The sequence below is a fragment of the Quercus lobata genome, chromosome 4 (genome assembly GCF_001633185.2).
Source record: "Quercus lobata isolate SW786 chromosome 4, ValleyOak3.0 Primary Assembly, whole genome shotgun sequence".
Lineage (NCBI taxonomy): Eukaryota > Viridiplantae > Streptophyta > Magnoliopsida > Fagales > Fagaceae > Quercus > Quercus lobata.
The window spans coordinates 53,278,628-53,298,742 of record NC_044907.1 but is presented as its reverse complement, the minus strand read 5'-3'; the positions used below and the strand labels follow the sequence as shown (position 1 = coordinate 53,298,742).

The window sequence follows — 20,115 nt, the reverse complement described above, 5'->3', positions numbered from 1 at the left end:
ATTTCTTGATTTGACTATTCTTAACCATAAATTTATAATTCAAATTATATGTTTAAACTATTTGTATTTATAATGATCTCTTCATTTTATTATTCTTAATCATAAATTGTAATTTTGTTTCTTTATTTTAATGATATGATATATATATATTTGTAGTTAATTGAGATTATGAAGAATCCTAATGTAACACCCCAAATATTTTTTTAAAGCAATTTTTCCAATGAGAATAATATCTAAATTGGTCTTTTTTTTAATCAATGTGGTTAACTATTTTATGGAGGAGTTTTGAATATTTGGGCATGTGATAGTATTTAGTTAAGTTTGGAATGGGCCAATTTAAATATGGAAGAAACTTTAAGGATAAAGTTGTAATTTTGATCCCAAAATATTTTGGAACAAATGGTCCACAATGCTCCCATCAACACAACCCCTTTCTCTTATCACCATACGTATACCCCTTCTTTCATTTCTCTATTTCCTTATCTCACTCAGCCACCGAAGCCCACACAATATACACACTCTAGCTCCCTCTAATTCTCTCACTTCCTCACCAGTAAACCAACCATCTACCACCACGTTTGGCGGATTTCACCGGAGAACCCCATTAGAAACCCCATACGCTCCATTCTCTCAAGCTTTAAAGGTAAAACTCTTAATTGTTTGGTAGCTTTTCAAGTTTTTCTGAGATTTCTTTCTAATCTAAGCTACATGAGTGGTATACATGTGATTGAGTACATGGGTTTTTGAATTGGTGGATTTATTTGTTAAATGGTTAAGGGCTTTTACAAATGATGATCATTTGGGGTTTCTTCATGGTTAAAAACTTGGGTTTCCTTGAGCAAATCGTATGAGTTGATTTTGTGGAAGTTTGAGGTTGATTTTTTTTTAAGTGTTAACTTTGGATTTCTGAAATTGGAGTGTGAGCATGTGCTTTGTTTTTGCATACCAAGTGTTTGATAAGTTGTTTATATGAGATTTTTGGGTTTGATTCCTTGTTTTTAATATGCTTTAAATCTGGTGGTTTTAATGTGGGTGAATTCTCAAATAATTTGGGCTAGTCTTACAACTATAGAAATTTTCTAAAGCTGTCATGACAGATTTGAGTCAGCCGCAATGCATGATTTTTAATAAATTACAGAAAAATCTTTTTGGGCTGAAATTTCTGTGGTACATTTTATACATATAGGGGAATGTTCCCTTAAAGTTTTGAATTAATCGGATAACTTTTCAATGACCAAAAATTTTTTACAAATGGCTGCCCTGTTATGTACTGAATCTGAAAGTAAGACTAAAACGCTGAGAAATTGTGGAATTAATCCCATACCTTGGTTGATCTTATCTTGGCTTAAATATACTATTTAGTACTCAAAGAGATTCATGAGTATGTTATATTATCTTATGATGCACATTTTTGCGGTAGTGAATTTAAAATGTTTTGGTTGTGTAAGCACCATGAGTTTCTTGGGAAGGGTACTTGTCTTAGGATGGGCAAGCTAGACTTTAGGGTCTTTGGTTTGATTTTAGGGTATTGTTCGATTTATGGAGATAAGTGTCCTGGTACTTTGTGAAAGGCCTTGTTATTGATAGGATTAATCATTATGTTTCTAGGTTCCGATATTCTTGGTGATGGACCTAGTGACTGGATTAGTTGATTTTATGGTGCCCAGTTGAGGTAAAATTGGTTGGCCTTCCGAGGTAAGTAGTTTTTTTAATGGGATTTTTAAAAATAACAATGTTATATAAATGTTTTTGGGTTAGACACGTTTTTGGAAACTACCTATGAAAATTATATTTTCCTAAAAACTATTGTGTCGTAACCTTAATATATATATGATTATATATGGAAATGCATCATATTTGGTATTGCATTTGGGGAAATGCATGAATTGTTGATATAGAAAAAAATGAGCATCTTTTATTTAGTCTTTGATAAGAAAATCATTGATTTTATGGTGTATTGAAAAATTTAAAGATGCTTATCTTGTCTTGTATTATTTGGGAAATTGATAGAAAATCTCTTGACAAGAATGAAGTAGAAAACTTTACAAACTTTGTAGAAGTTAGATTATTTAAGGTTTTCTGAAACTACCTGGATATGAACTATGTGTTTCAAGGTAATGTAACCTATGAGTTGTTTTAACACCATGCCATGTGCGATTTCCCGATGATCACCCGATTTGGTTTCCTTTGTCTTTGTGATAACGGAATCAAATCTAGGTTAGTGCCCTTTTACTTTGGATGACGCGTTCTTCCCTGCTGCCCATGGGGGGAAGAGGTTCCTTGATTGTGTGTGGGTGAGGCTGCTACCCATGGGCTAAAAAGACCACATGCAAGAGAGGTCCTATATGACGCACTCTCTTTGCTGCCCATGGGGGGAGAGAAAAATCTTGAGCGTATAGGTGAGGCTGCTGTCCATGGGGCCAAGAGTCTGCATACCAGAGAGGACAATATCATGCCAGTTGTGAATGGGTGGATCCCCTGACCGGTCTATGTGCTAGTATGGTAGATTTGTGATAAAATTACCGTATGTAGATTTTATGGCTTTGGAAATTATATTGTTATTGCTCACAGATTTTAATATACAGTTTCATGGTATTATTTTGAGAAACTTTGTGTTTCATCATCTAATCATTCTTGTTACATTATTACAAAAAATGATCTTGCAGTATCCAGTTAGCAATTTCCCAAACTAAAACATGTTTTGCAAACTGTTTATAATCATGAAACTTGCATTTCCCCCACCCCCATTAATTATGTTACTTACTAGGCTTTAGCTCATCCTACTATCCAACAATTTTTCAGATAAATTCTCTATACCTCAGGCATGGAGCTTGTTTTATTGGTGGTGATTGGAGCATTATGCTAAGTGAGAGATTTATGCTATGATTGGTTGGTGACTCAATCTTGCAAAGTTCAATGAGATCATAATCAATTCGATTGGAGGTTGGATACTTCAGGTCTGTTAGCCTTGGGTGTGGTAGGTCTAGATTTTCTATTGGGGTTGCATACTTTAAAGAGGATCATGACTTTGTGTTTATTTTATTTGGAACGTTGGATTGTTAAGCGTATTTGGAGTCACATGATTGTAGTTTGTTTTGCTTGTAAATGTGTCATAGAGCTCTGACTTGTATTGTGGAGAGATCAATATATTTATTTATTTTATCAAATGGAAGAAAAAAAAATCTCCTACGTTCTCTCTTTTAATGGTTCTTCCCTCACGCTTTGGACCCTCTTGGGTTTGGGGCGTGACACCTAATCATAATAATGAGTAAGGATCAAATCCTAAACGAACTTGTATTGAAGTGGATGTTGCAAATCTTCCCACGGATCCTAGTTTAAGAATAAAAATAGCAAGTTGAGTTAGCATTTCGTGGCCATGATGAATCTAAAGACTCCAATAATCAAGGAAATTTTCTTGAATTATTATGGTTTCTTGTAAATCACAATGAAGAAATTGATAAGGCAGTCCTCGAAAATGCTCCTGAAAATAAACAAACGACCTCTCTTGATATCCAAAAAAAATAGCAAATGTTGCAGTCGTTGAGACAATAAATGATATTATTAAAGATATTGGAGACTCATAATTTGCTATTATAGTTGATGAATCACGTGATATGTCTACAAAAGAACAATTGGCAATTGCTTTGTGTTTTGTAGACAAACTGGGACATGTGAATGAGCGCTTTTTAGGCATTACACATGTTAATAATACATCAACAGTGACACTAAAGAGTGCAATTGATGAAGTATTTAATAAGTGTAGCTTAAGCATTAGTAGATTGCGGGGACAAGGCTACGACGGGGCAAGCAACATTCGAGGCGAGTTAAATGGACTAAAAACTCTTATTTCGAAATATAATCCTTCTGCCTATTTTGTCCATTGCTTTGCACATCAACTTCAACTAACATTAGTTGCAGTAGCAAAAAATCACATATAGATTGCAACCTTTTTTAACTTGGTTGCAAAGGTATTCAATATTGTCGGAGCATCATGCAAACATCGTGATATTCTTCGCAAAAAAACGTAGTGCTAAAGTTATAGAAGCACTAAAAAATAATGAAATTTCAACTGGTCGTGGCTTGAATCAAGAAATGAGTCTAAAAAGACCTGGAGATACACGTTGGAGTTCTCATTATGGTGCACTTGTTAATCTTATTCACGTGTTTTCTTCTGTAATTGATGTGATTGTAACTATATAGAAGATGGTTTAGATTCTGATCAGAGAGTAGTAGCAAATATCTTAATTGGTTTACTTCGGACATTTGAATTTGTGTTTGATTTACATTTGATGAAAGGTGTGCTTGGCATAAGTAATGAGTTGTCACAGGCATTACAACGAAAAGATCAAGATATTGTGAATGCTGTGAAGTTGGTTGATATTTCAAAGCAACGTTTACAAGTCATGAGAAATGATGGGTGGAACTCTTTGCTAGAGGAGGTTTTTGCATTTTGTGCAAAAAATAATATTGTTGTTCTTGATATGGATGATTTATATCAACCTCGGCCACAACGAAAAGCTCAAAACATGAAAAGTTCACATCATTATCCAATGGAGCTTTTTTATACTGTTATAGATATGCAACTTCAAGAACTTAATAGTCGTTTTAAAATTTTTGAATTATTACTTTGTGTTGCATGTTTGAACCCAGATAACTTATTTACAACATTCAACAAGGAGATATTGATTCGGCTTGCTCAATTTTATCCAAGTGATTTTTCAACAGTTCAAGTTTCTTTCTTGGATAACCAAATTGCGACATACATCCATGACATGCGGTCCACTGAAGAGTTTTCAGCACTTAAAGGAATTGGACAGCTTGTTGAAAAAATGGTAGAAATAAAAAAGGACGTTTCATATCCATTGGTTTACTCATTAGTGACTTTGGCATTGATCTTACTAGTTGCAACATGTTGGGTTCTAAGACTTTAGGTTTAAATGTATTAGAATTTCATTTTGTAATGTTGGCAAATCATGATCAAAACGTTTGGTCTTATTTTAGACTTGCTCAAAGTATGTTTATGTGTAAAGTTGGAATTGAGTGTACTGCAGGATTTACTGTGTAAATCTGTCTGGCTCGATCGATCGAAGCTCGTGTAGATTATTTTTCTGCAAAATTTTCCAACTCAACCCAAGCCCGTTTGCCGTGTAGGGTTTTATGTTTTGCCTTAAGTATAAAAGGAAAAACCTTAGCCACGTTTTTATTGTTGTTGTTTATGCTGTGTATGTGAATCTCTTGTGAGATCTAGAGGTGTTTGCCTTCACATATACTTAGGGTTATCAAGAATCAAGATTATGTCAAGAACTTGATGATCGGTTCAGTTGCTGCATAAAGAGCTTAACGATACACAAGTGGGAGTACTTGTGCTTGCTGTATATCTAAGAAAGAAGTAGTCCATGGACTCGGAGTTGTCACGTGATCGTGGTAGTAAGTTTCCTACTTGAGGTAGCAATAGGATGTTAGTGGTCTAAGTCGCTATTGTGTAAACTTTAATTCTTTCATAGTGAATCTATTTTACCTTGAGCATAGCTAGGTTATATCTTCCCCAGGTTTTTTACCGGTTTGGTTTTCCTAGGTCATCATATATTTGTGTTATTTATTTTCCACTACTTTACATGATATGATATATTTGTGTTAACCTAAATTTGAATAATTTGACTAAGTAATCATTTGACTAATTAACTAGGTTAATCTGGTTATGTTTTAAGGGGTCTAAAATCGTACACAACAGCTATCGTTGAAAGTGCTTTCTCAGCAATGAACATAATTAAAAATCTATTACGCAATCGAATAGGAGATTAGTGGGTGAATGATTTCTTAGTCACATATATTGAGAAAAATATATTCATGACTATTGAGTGCGAAGAAATCATGCAACAGTTTCAAAATATGAAAAATCGTCAAGGGCAATTGAGTAAAATAAGCTAAGTGTGAAAAAATAAATTAAAGTAGATTCTATATGACAATTTCATTATCATATAGTTGTTTATTTATTTTGTTATTAATATTGATTAATTTTTTTAGATTAATTTTTTACTTTCAATCTTGTCTTTGAATCTTGCTCCTCCAACCTAAATTCCTGACGCCACCACTAATGGGACCATATGTGGATTTAAGGTAAAAGCACTATGGCACTGAAGTTCTGAGTAAAACACTATCAAAATTCCATCTTAATCTGAATTTTGAGTAAAACGATATGATCAAAATACTAAAGCTGTTTGGATCTGAAAAATTAGCGTAGTCTTATCCAAATCTCCTTTTTTTAGGAATTTTCCCCATACATTTTTTTGCTCATTTTTTTAAGCATTCCAACCTCTATAAATTCGGGAGGCCTCCCTACATTCAGCACTCTTTCTGACCCCCTCTTTATAGGGCTCTTCTCTTCTAACTTTTCAATTCCCCTTATGTTAAACACGTTCTGGAGAGCTTTTGCTTTAGGAACTTCTTTTTTGTAAGTAAGGTATTTTAGAACTCAAAGAGGTGAACAAACTTCTTAGATTTGTAAAATATTCATTCATTAAAAGAGCACGCTCATGCAAGAGGTATTCTGTTTTTCTTCTTTCTTTTCTTCTTTCATTAATTTTTTTTGTTATTGTTTGATGCATGAATATGTTTAGCATGTTTATTATGTTTTTTTCTTGATATATAATTACCATGCTTAAATATGTTGCTAGAATTTTCTTTAACGTGTGCTTAGGTGATTGTTTATTGTAATTCTTTTTCTTAAGTTTCAAAATCTGCAATGACTAACAAAATTCTTTATGAAAACTAAAAAAATTGATATGTATTTTTAGATCTAATTTTTTAAAAAACTCAAAACAGATCTGATTTTTTCTTTAAACCCAAAATTGATCTGTATTTTCACTAAATACATATCTGATTTTTTTTTTTACCCAAAACTGATCTGTATTTTCACTAAATACAGATCTGATTTTTTAACACAAAACTGATCGGTATTTTTTAGATTTGATTTTTTAAGCTCCAAAACTGATCTGTATTTTTCAGATCTGATTTTTTTTAGCTCAAAAACTATCTATATTTTTCAGATCTGATTTTTTTAAATCTCAAAACTGATCTATATTTTCAAATCTAATTTTTTTTAATCTCAAAAACTTATTTGTATTTTCCAGATCTAAATTTTTTAGTGCAAAACTGGTCTGTTTTTTCATTAAATACAGATCTAAATTTTTTTAACACAAAAACTAATCTGCATTTTCATTAAAGACAGATTTGATTTTTTTAGAAAAAGTTTTCTTTGTTATGAAATTGCAGAGTTTGAAATTTAAAAAAAGGAATTGAAAGTTAGATTGCATTCTTGTCTTTTATTATTATATGATGCATGTATGATAAATTTATCTTATAAATGTGGATCCTCATTGAAAAAAATCTTTTTCTTTCTTTTACATAAAAACAGATCTGATTTTCTTTTACAAATCCATTTTTTTACACAAAACAGGTCTAATACTTTTTAACAAAAAGTCTTTTTTTTTTAAATTCCTTTTACATAAAAATATATCCGATTTTCTTTACAAATCGAATTTTTTACACAAAATAGATCTAATACTTTTTAACCAAAATCTTATTCTTTCTTTTACATAAAAACAAATCTGATTCTTCTTGATAAAATCACCTTTTTAATTTTACACAAAGATAAATCTAATCCTTTTTGACAAAAAAATCGTATTATTTCTTTTACTTAAAAAACAGATTTGATTTTTCAAATCAAATCCAATTTTTTTATTTTCAAAATAGATATGAATATTCTTTTTTAAAAGAGGACATCATTCATAAGGAAAATTTATTTAAATTATTTTTTGTCATGTGTGTTCAACATAACATTCAAAATCATGCAAAAAATGGTATATTGGTCATTAGAGTTTAGAAGACCAGACTATATCTGGGTAGAATGGGTGCCTATCACCTTCCCATTCCTTAAACTAACCCCCAAGCTTAGGATTTTTGGATAGGTAGATTAGTGTTTTGTCTTTTAATTTTGGTAGATTGTAACTAGGACCAAAGTTTTGTATTCTTTTGCATAGATTGTAACTAGGACCCAAAGCCTTGTGAGGTTAATTTACCAAAGTTGTACTTTTGTTTATTCAATCAATGACAATGAAGTATTTTGATCATGTAATTTGTATTTAATTTTTCTTATTTTTTGAATAAAAAATAAGTGGCGACTCCACACCATTTACCCAAAAAGAGAGGTGCCCTTAAAAGCACCCAAATCTCTTTTTTGAGAGCACCCAAATTTTTCGGTCTCTCACAAAGGGGTGTTCATTAGACCGCATAAACCACAAAAACCGTACCAAACCGCTCGCAAAATGGCATAACCGCACCATACCGCAAGTAACAGTGCACCGCACCGCATGGTGTAGTACAGTTAGTAGTTTTATAATAAAAAAACTGCACAAACCTCACCGCACTGCACCCTCTTTATAAATTAAGATATTTATTTATTTTTAATTTTAAATATATTATTAATAGTTTAATAACCCTAGTTTTCCCAAAAAAAAAAAAAAGTTTGATAACCTTAGCAAGTGTTGACTAGGAAAGCCAACCCAAAATAATGAAAAACTAGCTCAATAGTTTAAAACTTGGTCCAAAACAAAGGGAAAAATTAGTTTTGGGTTGGGTAGAAAAAACCCAAAATTTGAAAAATATACTGACTTCAAACCACATCTTATACATAGCACCACACATGTGACCGTAAAAATGAGGTGCGGTGCGGTTATGATTTTGGCAAAACTCTAAACTGCACCACACCGCAAACACTCCTACTACCTATTGTCCCTTTCCCAGCCCAATAGAAGTGGATCTAATGTATGAATTGTAAAGTGAAACTCGGGTTTTTAGAACTTGAGTTCTATTTTCAAATTTTTATAATTAAAAAATTCCAGGTCAGCGGGGCCACCGTGGCATTTTTTTATAAAAATCAAGTTTTTGAAACTCAAGTTACATCTGAAACTCGAGTTACATCTGAAACTCGAGTTTCACAAACTCAAGTTTCAAAATAGTCGTACTCTCCAAAATATTTCAAGAATAATGGTAGATTGCAAAACATTTAGGCCAAAGATGGTACTTGGCCATTTTGGCCCTAAATAATAGGTATTTATATTTTTAGAATGACCACGGACCTTTGCCACTTCAAACGGGAGCACCCCCCCCCCCTACTTTTAATTAGAAAGAGCGAGGCCTTACTTATTTGGAGAGGTGGGGGGTTCAACTTTGTTAGGGTACTTTTTTTTACACCTAATTTTTTTTGGGTACCACCTATTTATTTTCAAACACCACTAATAAGTTATTGGGTTTTCCCAAATATTTTTTGCTCTATTATTATGTTAATCACAAATGCTTCATATCTCATTATCTAAATTGGGTTATGATATAAACTACCACAAAAAGCCCCCAAAACTCATATTTTATCCAATTTTATTATCATGTTCTATTTAAAGCCCAAGAATACTTATGCTTGGCAATATTTAAGAAGCCCATGATTCAAGTCCATGGCAAAACAATTTTATCAATGGAATTCAAATCTATGATCAAAGCCCATGATTTAAACACATGGCAATTTATTTATCCAAAATCCAATTCTCATTGGCAACATCAAAGCCCAATTCTCATTAGCAATATCAAAGCCCAATTTTCATTAGCAACATCAAAGCCCAATTCTCATTGGCAATATCAAAAACCCAACTTACGTTGGCACTATTTAAAGCCCAATTTTTATTGGCAATATCAAAACCCAATTCTCATTGGAAACATCAAAAACCCAACTTACGTTGGCACTATTATAAGCCCAAGCTAACTACTTGGCACTATTCTATCAAAAGCCCATGGAAAGTTATGATTGTTAGACCCATGACATATATTTATTGTTATAAACCCATGAAATACATGGACATCATTTGCATCGTGACATTTATAATATACGCCTTCGACACTCATGGTAAACATTCAAACCCACAAGCTAATCATTTAAGTTATGATGCGATTATTAGAAACCATGAACATTATTGCAACATGGAATTCATCAAAGTAAATAGTATTTACAAAAGTATTTTGAAACTTGTCCTATTGTTTCAAACATTACAACTAATTGCTCAAAGGCCCATTGCAAGTATTTATGAAAAACCCAAAAATATTTACTAATAAAATCCATGAGGAATGAAAGCCCATGGCAACATGTGCACACAACTAAGCCCATGTAAGCAAGCCCAAGCAAAAAACACAAACAACTAACCAAAAGGCAACTAGAGACTCATACAAGGGAACCAAGCTTTTGAGAATGGACTAAGGGCTGTCCCATCAATTTTCTACCACCCTCTGCCTGATGTGAACAGTGCCCAAGGGCTGTCATATTAGCTGAAGTCAAAATGATGAAGAGACTCCATGATCTTCCTCAAGACTGCACCTCCAGCGGAAGGGGAGCTAAAACCAAATTATCCAAACTTCAACAAATTGATGCTATAAATGTTAAAAACGATCAAGACATGATTCATGTACCAAGCCCATGAATCCTGAAGAGGAAAATTTGGGAACATGTGGTTTGGAGGGCATAAAGGGGTCTCGAGCGGAACCCCCTGAAGTAGACTAAAACTTGACACCTAGTTTGGGGTGTTGAAATCTTACTTCTTGGAGGATCAAATCTCAGTTTGCAGCATTAGGATTCACTCTTGATACACAATAATTAAGCTCAGCACCGAAAATCTTGGCACTTAATGCAAAAAGCTCTAAAATCCCATCATTACCCAAAAAAGCAAGGCGGCCCCTAAAGTGAATCTCTTACTGCTGACCAAAAATTCTCAAGAAACTTAACCTTGATTTGTCACCCCTGATGAGTCATGCATTTTCGAATTCTTGTCAATCAATACTTCTCTCAAGCTCCATTATAAAAAGACACACACCTCCGCCCATAATGGAGGAGGAAGCCTCTCTAAAAATTTTCTGTCATTAACTAAACTCTGCAGAAATTCAATCCCTATTTGCTTTCTTTAAGCTTCCCCAAGCTCTCTTGAGCTCACTCACAACCTTTCTCAGCCTATAGTCACCATAAAACCAACATTCACCACCTTGCTTACACCTTCCTACTCCATAAACATCCCATAACTAACCAAGACAGTCACTCCCTCTGAAACCCTTGGTTTGTTTACTACTTTGTTCGTGGTTTAGCTTTCCTCAAGCTCACCACTCATTATCTTTAGCCCACACTCATCCAATCTCAGACACTCTTTTCCCCTTTCACACAATCACAGCCCATAAATGTCTCTCAACTAGTCACAAATAGACCACTACTCACAAAAAGCCTTAACCTCAGAGTTAACCTCATCCCACTCACTCAAAATAGCCCATATTGTCTCATTCATGTCTTATGAACACACACTCACCAAAATCTTAGTCTAATACTTGCTGCACTGAGCTGGGGATCTTTCTCTCCCTTCATTCCATCCTATTTTTCCTCTTTTATTTGTAATTATGGAGCCTTTAATTATTGTTTATTATAATGTATTTGTAACAATTGATTTTTTCGCTCACATTGATGTAATGATGACTGAAAGTACTATAAATTCCCTTAACCAAGACACACAAGGACCCCTAGGAGTGAACACTTTCCTAAATTTATTTGATCATTGACTGCTGGACTCTATGTATAATTTCACCCCTACCATTGGAGATAATACCGTACCGCTAGAGGAATGATTTGAACTATGACGCCGTAAAAGGACTAATAATTTAACAAATTAACAACATTAATGTGTTTATTATACTTTATTGTTGTCTTCTTGTTAGGGTGCAGCCTCTATCTCTCGCTTGGGCAGACTTACACCATACCGATAGCCTTTGGGCTTTATTTCAAGGGTCCATCGTCGAGTTTCGGCTTGGCTACCCCATATTCCATTTGGGAACATCAGAATTTTCCCCTCAACAAACTTTGACATTATCTACTCAATGACCACCTTAATTATCAATTCTTTTTATTTTTATTTTGAAAAAAAACTTTTATTATTAACACAATTAAATGGAAATATCTTTGACATTATTCAATCCAAAAAAACTATTAATATATATTAAAACTTGTCATTTATTTGAATAAATTTATCAATAATCACAATGTTAGCAACTTCTTTTCTATGATAATTATTCGATATTATAAGTATAGTTAATAGTATCGCTTATTTGGTTACATGTTGTATGAACTTACTATAATGTCAAATTTAATATTATTTATATATACACACATAAACACACACGAAAGGTAGGTTGTGAAGAGAGGGGATGAATAATATGTCTTCACGATGTTCACTTTCATAACCTTAAGATGTTAATATCTTTTAGTTGTTTTGCAAAATCATATTTTAGGAATTTCGCTATTAGATTGATGACATGTCATAATTTAGACCATTTATTATGAAAGAAATGTCAAAATTAAAGGAACTCTATCTAGTAGAATTCCCTAATAATTCTAGATAATCTTGATCTATTTAAATATAATTTGTTGCAGTCGCAATAAAGTGTATCAAAATAAAGTCAAATAAATGAGATAATATATAAAAGAGATAAGGTAAAGATAAGGTGAAGATAAAACAACTTGAATTGAAATAACAACATGATAACCATGGAATCTTCTCTTGAAATGAAGCTAATCTCAATGAGAATGTTTGTGGACACGACCTTTATGCCACAATTTTTTTTTCGCAGTTTCGAAATGATTAATTGTGAGCGATGAAAACAAAGTGATGGATCGATTATGTTAAAAGTTATGACACAAAATTTGTGATCTTATAAGAATTGAATCTCAATACACTCCCTCAAGGTAGAGCATGAAGTTTTCAAACATCCAACTTGAAAATCAATGCATGCAAAGCATCTTAAGTTGATTGCAGCCTAAATTCACGGGTGGCTCAAGGCCTAAGCAACTTAGGCTTAGGCCTAAATCCCCCAATTTTTAAAAGATTTAATCCTTTTAAAAAAAAGGCCCCATTTTATTATAAAAGCACCAAAATTGTAGAATGATGTTAGAGATATTACAAAATTTATATGTCTCCAATCACCAAAAAAAAAAAAAAAAAAAAAATTCAAACATTTATTTATTAGGTAGTTAAAGTTAGAAGTGTGTGGAACCCATCTATCCTCCCAAATTGACCCAATCCAACTCAACCCATTGGGTTAGGTCTACTTTTTGGGGTTGATGGGCTGGGTTGGGTTGCCAATTTTTTTTTAGTGGGTTCAGTGTGGGTCAGTAGATTCACAAATCTGCCTAATTCAACTTTACCCACCTATATTAAATATATATTATATGATTTTTTTTATTTACTCTTTTGGTTTGATGAATTACCAACCGATTTATAAGATTGTAAATATGCTTTTATTTGTGTTGGTTTGATCTACTAATCAAAAAATTTGTATTGGTTTGGTGCTATGCTCAGGTTTGATTAGTAAATCTGTCGTTATTTGTGTTGGTAATCTTATAAATTTGTTGTTCTAATGCTCCTTTTTTCATATGTCCAACCCATTGCTGCAACCCGATCCATCTAGGTTAGGTTAGACTCTTGTGATGAGTTAGGTTGGGTTGATTTTTTTTTTTTTTCAACTCAATCGTGTAGGATGGATTGAAAAAACCCCTTAACCTGACCCAACCCAACCTATGCACATCTTAGTTGAAGTCTACCAATCACATCCATTGCCACATCACATCACATTTATTGTCTCTTCAATTTGTGTGTTTTATGTAATAAAGTTTATAGTAAATTTAGCATTATCCAAGATTGTATGATGATATATGGTTTATAAATAAATAAATAAAAATAGTTGTGTACTATTTTCTTCACCTCCAAAAGACCTCCAAAATATTATATATTAAAAATAAATAAATAAAAACTCTACCCAATTGAAAATCATAAACATATTCTATCAAAAATTAACTTTTGCTTGGTTAGAATTGATTCATAAAATTATTTTATGATTCATGAAATTAACCTTAGCTTCATTAGTATTAAATAAATTCATTTAATTGACACTCCTAAAATTCTCGCCTTAGGCCCTAATTATATTGAGCCGACTTTATCTAAAATTTCCAATTTTGTTAATCGGGTCAAGTTTGCATCAGTGCATTGCGCACGTATCCACATCCTAACATGATGCATTGGACAAAAGCCGTTTCTTTGTTAATTGCGTTAGTGACAATGGATAATATTGTAATGTTCTCAGGCAAATATGGACTTTTTCTTTTTAATCTTTATAGAATCAAAATGAAGTGTTTAAAAAACACATATTTAGGGTTTAAAAAAATAAGCCTATATACATAATAAACCAAACCAAAGGCAGCAAAACACAGCCACTCTCTCTGTTGAAAAAAAATGGCCCAAGCGAAAGAAGCTCGACAACATCAACCTATCCTCCGACGTCAGAAAGAACATCATCTCCCATACGACATTGTGTTCCATATTGAAATCGCTCCTAAGATTCAGGTGCGTTTGTTAATCATGGAAATCTTACATCAATGGCCCCAAATTCATTTCAAATTTCATTTCCACCCGCTACCTTAACAATCACGATGATGATGATGATGATGGCTATGTCATACACATGGAGAAGAATATGAATTTCAATTCTCCTCGTAAAAGTGAAGTCTGTACGGTCGCTTGCGACCGCACCTTTGAAAGTATATCTGAGTTAAATATTCCCTTCAGTTTTGAGTCTGGAGTTGCTTTCTTTGTGAATTCATGCAATGGCTTGTTGTGTCTCTGGAATTTGGACGCTGATATGTACTTGTGGAACCCCAGCATTAGAAAATTCAAGAGGTTACCTTCTTGTACTAATTTGAAACCCCATCGACGTGGTACACTCGGATTTGCTTATGATTCCCAAAATAACGACTACAAGGTTGTGAGGATTTGGTTTGATTATCATAAACCCAAGATTATGATGTACACATTTAGTTTGGATTCATGGGAAATAGTTGACCTCGGAATCTCGTGGAGTCCCAATGTTGTGTACTACCAAATTAACTCTGATATGCCATCCCCATTTGTTAGTGGACATTTGCATTGGATGCTTATTAGGATGGAAAGAAGAGAAGGACAAGGGATGCGCAATACTAGAATGATATTGTCGTTTGATGTCAATAGTGAGAAATTCAATGAGCTACCGCTACCTGATGTTGAACGTGGTTCCTTCAAAGAACAGAAGTGTCTTATATCATTCAAGGGGAAACTGGCTTTATCTATATTGGGAGAACAACCACATGGCACGTTGATCTCCATATGGGTGATGAGGGAGTATGGTGTGCATGAATCTTGGAATAAACTTTGTGTTGTATCAGCTGAAAATGCAATTTTTGTTGTATCAAATAAAATCTTGACTCGTTTGATTGGTTTCACCAAGGATGGTCCACTTCTAATTCAAAAGAATTATAAGAAGACAAAGAGGTCCAGATTGAAAAACAAGTACGTTTTAATTGACCCTGAAACTCTACATGAGAAGGCTACTAGTATTAAAGGTGAAAATGTTTTAGCTATGGATGGTTACATGGAGAACCTTGCTTTACTTGATGGTGCAAATGTGGAATCTTACTGAGAAGTGGTATGGATGAATTGAAACCCTTTTCATGCTTTTACCTGTTGCAGTAGGCATGTTAGTATTTTGAAAAGCATTTTTTTTTTTCTCTCTTTTTATGTACCGGATTCGTATCATCCTTTTGTGGTTGTGGCTATTATATATTAGTATTTGATATTTGCATTTGATATTTATTGTATCACTTGATCTTGCGATATCATTCTATCTCTGTTCTCTAAGAGACATAGATATATATGAGATTTTATCATGTTTTCCTTAGATGGATTCGATCACATGTTTATTGTCAGCTCATGTTAATCAACAAGTACATTCCGCTGCTTAAACATTGTCTTTCTATCGGTCTGTTGTGCTGTTTATCCTAAAGAAACATTCTATAGTCTACAGTGCTATGGAATGAGCATACTGAACTTTTTGGTTTGGCTAAAGAAGAAGAATTTAAGAAGTACGTATCTGTTAGGCTTTTAAGTTCGTTGGCTTTTCACCTGGGCATTAATGGTAAAATCCGGTTGATGATGCATCCTTATACTGTTCTAGTTGTGTGTCAATCTAAGGATAATTTTGAACTATATTTGACTTTGAGTATGGACATCAACTAGTTGGTACAATCTTATGAATTTAAGTCTTGAGCAAAATTCTAGAAAACCAAACACTTCAAAATCAATATATTGGAAAGCAGGAAAGAAAAGAAAATGAATTGGGTCTAATATCTCTTTGTTCAGGGAAGGACAAGGAGGGGAATTTTCACTTCTTAATTGGGAAGATATGTGAATAGGCTTTTATTCTAGTGAGGAAACAAATAAATGTGGGATTCATTGATCTATTCCAAGGAATTGATCTGATGTTTGGAGGTATTCTACAACCTGTGAATTCCCAATGGCACTTGAGAGTGTTAAAGAAAATACAGCAATAAATAAAATAAAAATAAAAAATAAAAGAAAAGAAAAAGGAAAGAAAGAATATATAACCGAGTTCTTTAATCCTGTACTAAATGCCCCTTTTTCCTATACAGGTTGAAGCCTGGTTGGTTGCATGCCTGTAGGTATTGCTACATCTACATAGTTGTGTGTTTCTCTTGAAGAGTTGATTTCTCATTCTTGTGCTTCTAAGCAACTTAGCCTTTTGCTTCATTTCAATTCCTTCTTGCTTTAGATTTGTTTTCATCTCTAGAAGGCTGTGACATGAATAAGAACCATGTGGAGCTCTTTTTCTGGTTCTTGGCATTTCTTAGAGCATCTCGATTAGGCTGTCCAAAACTATTTCTGGAGAGCAAATACACAAAATACAAGCTTCAACAACCCCTTTAAACTCTAAATATTTTTTTAGAGTTGCTACAGTAGCTCTCTTGACCTAGAGAGCATTGTTGCAACTCCAAATCATTATTCTCTCGTAAAAAAATTTAAAAAAAAAAGAGGCTAAATAAAGAGTTCTTTCTCTCTCATCCCAAATCTTTTCCTTTTCTCTTGGTTTCTTCAAAAGACACTCTCTCGCTTCTCATTAGAGAACAAAGGAAGAAACTCTTCTCTCACAAAATCGACGCAGCTCTCTGTCTTGCAAAACGACCAGCCACATCTTACAACCCCCAAACCGTGGCTTTCAGTCAGAGTTCGCTTAACTACCTACGATAAAGAATGGAGATTTGAGAACATCGGCTCAACCACGAAAATTGGTACCCAAAATTTGATTTCGTGGGTTTTTCATCATGTTCCAATTTATTGGTTTATTCTATAAGTTGATGGTTTGGTGGTTTTGAATGATTTGCTATTGTTCCTCACCACTATCTAGGTTTAGGTTTTGGGTTTTTAGTTCTTTTCTCTCTGTCTCTCTCATTTATATTTCTCTCTCTCACTATGTTTCTTGATCTCATCTCTATTTTGCTATTTAATTAATCTTATTAGAGTCAATAAGCTAATCTGATTCCCTTAGAGTATCTTATTTTCTAATAAAAACTTTGGTATTGCACACCAACTCTTCGAGAGAGAAGACATTGGTATGTTTTAGAACACATATGGAAGGCTTTTTAAAAAGAATGAATTTTTTTATGACATTCTTCATTAGTGGAGTACAAGAAAGTGGCAACAAAGTATTTTTCTAATGCTCTGTTTTTATTAAATCCCATTGCTTTTCATTTCAATTGTATTTGTGCATTTGCATTGCTTATATAAAGGCTTATATTTGTACATTTGCATTGCGTCTTAGAGCACCTTTTTTTTTTTGTTATTGAATATTGATCATAAAATTTCAAATATAGAATTGTCTTTGAAACATTTATAATTGAGCTTTATCAGATTTTGATGTTTGTGGATCTTGTGATTGAAATATCCTCCTAGTATTTATTAATCTTTTTGTGAAAGGGCATGTCAATAACCTTCTTGATATGGTAACAACTGAAATAAAGCCTTTAAAATGTCTTGAATTTATCAAAATTTAACATCTTTGGACAAATGTTTTTGTAATATTATATATATTTTTAGGGTAAATTGCAAAGTACACCCCTAAAGTTTGGGGTTACTTGGATTTTACACCCTGAAGTTTGAGAAATTTGATTTTACATCCTAAAGTTTGGTTCTATTAGCAAAATCATACCTTCAATTAGTTTTGACTGTTAAGTGACAAGTTGTCAAGCTAACTTGTTTTTTTAATTATTTTTTCCCTTTTTTTCTTGCCAAATTAGTCCTTAATCTAGGGGTCTCAATGTTTGACCCAACCCACAAACACAACATGAACACTACATGGGTTTTTTCCAGGTTAGGGTTGTGCCTTAACGGGTTTGGGTTATAAACGGGTTGACCGAAAAGCAACACAATAAGATCTAAGTCATAAGCAAGTCAACCCATGTGACCCGAAATAGACACGTTTGACATGCCAATTTATTTTTGTCAACCCGAAATGACCCATTTAATAAAACCCATTTTATTCGTATAACAAATAAATATTTATTTTATTTTAGATTTGTCAAATACCTTTTATATCCAACCTATATTTTAAACTTAAGAAGAAAAGTGAGTAATTACAATTCTAAAAAAAATAAATTCAAAAGAATATGAAAGCAGATTTATGATGTATTTGAAAAGTCAGTTGGAAGTAGGAACAATAGAAAAAGATGACTTCAAATGCATTTTAAATACAAATTTTATGATTTTTTTTAAGAGACGTGTTACGTTAATAACATTTTCACTACAAATTATAAGTGATTAGTTGTTATTGGCTCTAATTTCTAATTTGAATTTACCATTGAAATTGTTTTTTTACCTCAACAATAATAACCTGTAATAACTTGCAACTTAGCATTTATTGTAAAATGTTGTGGTCATATCATTTCTCTTTTTGTAAGAATACTAAAAAAATTGAACAATATTAGAAGGTATCTCAAATTTATCCGCCAATATTTGGAAAATATAAAAAATATATTAAAGCAATAAATATTGTTACCACAAAATATATTTGCTAGTGTTTCAAGAATTATCATATTGGAGTATCTAAAAAAAAAAAATCATATTGGGGAGGGTGTGCGGTGTGGCACACATTGTGATGATAAGAATATACATGGTGTTGTGAATGCTGAATTTCATTTAAAGGAAAACATAAAACATATAAAACTTACTGCGATTAATTGAGATTGAGGTTATAAGTACTAGTTCCTGATAATTAAGTTCAATATTTAACTACCCCATTCCTATTCCCATTCCCTTTTTCTTGTGTGTCTATGTGTGTTTGTTTCTTAAAAAATATATATATATATATAATTACTCAAGAAAAAAGGTTCAATATCTAATTAGTTTAGGATTTCCAAACTATTCTTTTCAACATTTAGTGTAGTATGTCTTGTTGTAATGGAGAAATGGTATACCATCTTTTGATTTGTTCATTGCATGGTTGCTCATGAAAGGGCATTTATCGGATATTTGGAACATGGTTCCTTTGTGTTTAATGTGGATTATTTGGAGGGCACATAACATTGCACTTTTGAGGATGTGGAGTTTATGGATAATCCATTGCTAGCAGCTTTCTCTAGTTCCTTATTCAAGTGACAAGGGAATTTAGTAAACCTTAAGGGCAACAGACCCCACTTGCAAAAACCAATTGCAAAGTAATCCAGGGAGATCCAAATTCAATCTGAACATAATGCAATTGATTTTTTTTTTTTTTTGAATATTTAAAGTAAGCAATTGAGTTAATTGGACACCACTTGATCAAGGCCCATGACGCCATAAGACCAAATGTTGGGTGAGCATGGCAGGGATTTCAACTGAAACTCGGGGAGACAATAACTGAAGTTTTGTTTTAAGTCAAATTCGGCAGTTTTCAAAAGACTGATATGAACTAATAGCTAAAACAATAAACACAAATTTTGAACCAATTTTACTAATGGCTCATAGGTTTTCTAATTGAATTGGTGATATAGACCTGTTTTGGTAACATTGCTTGTAGTCTGTAGGTGCCTCCCATCCCTTCTCTGCTTTGCATCATACATTGACGATCAGGCATCTAATTCTAACCAACAATTGTTATATGTGCACAGTAAGAGTCCTGGCCTTG

At 33.0% G+C, this 20,115-nt stretch overlaps 1 protein-coding gene and 1 long non-coding RNA gene across 2 annotated transcripts; both read left to right on the top strand.

Moving 5' to 3' along the window:
- Positions 1–450: 450 nt before the first annotated feature.
- LOC115984133 lies at positions 451–3,167 on the top strand. Its single transcript, XR_004090406.1, has 3 exons — positions 451–643; positions 1,609–1,695; positions 2,803–3,167. It is a non-coding gene; the product is annotated as an uncharacterized LOC115984133 (long non-coding RNA).
- Positions 3,168–14,589: 11,422 nt separating this feature from the next.
- On the top strand, positions 14,590–15,705 carry LOC115985443 (F-box protein At3g07870-like). Its single transcript, XM_031108378.1, has one exon. It carries the CDS (start codon positions 14,590–14,592, stop codon positions 15,577–15,579), a length of 990 nt encoding a protein of 329 aa, XP_030964238.1. The 3' UTR covers positions 15,580–15,705.
- The last annotated feature ends 4,410 nt before the right edge of the window (positions 15,706–20,115 follow it).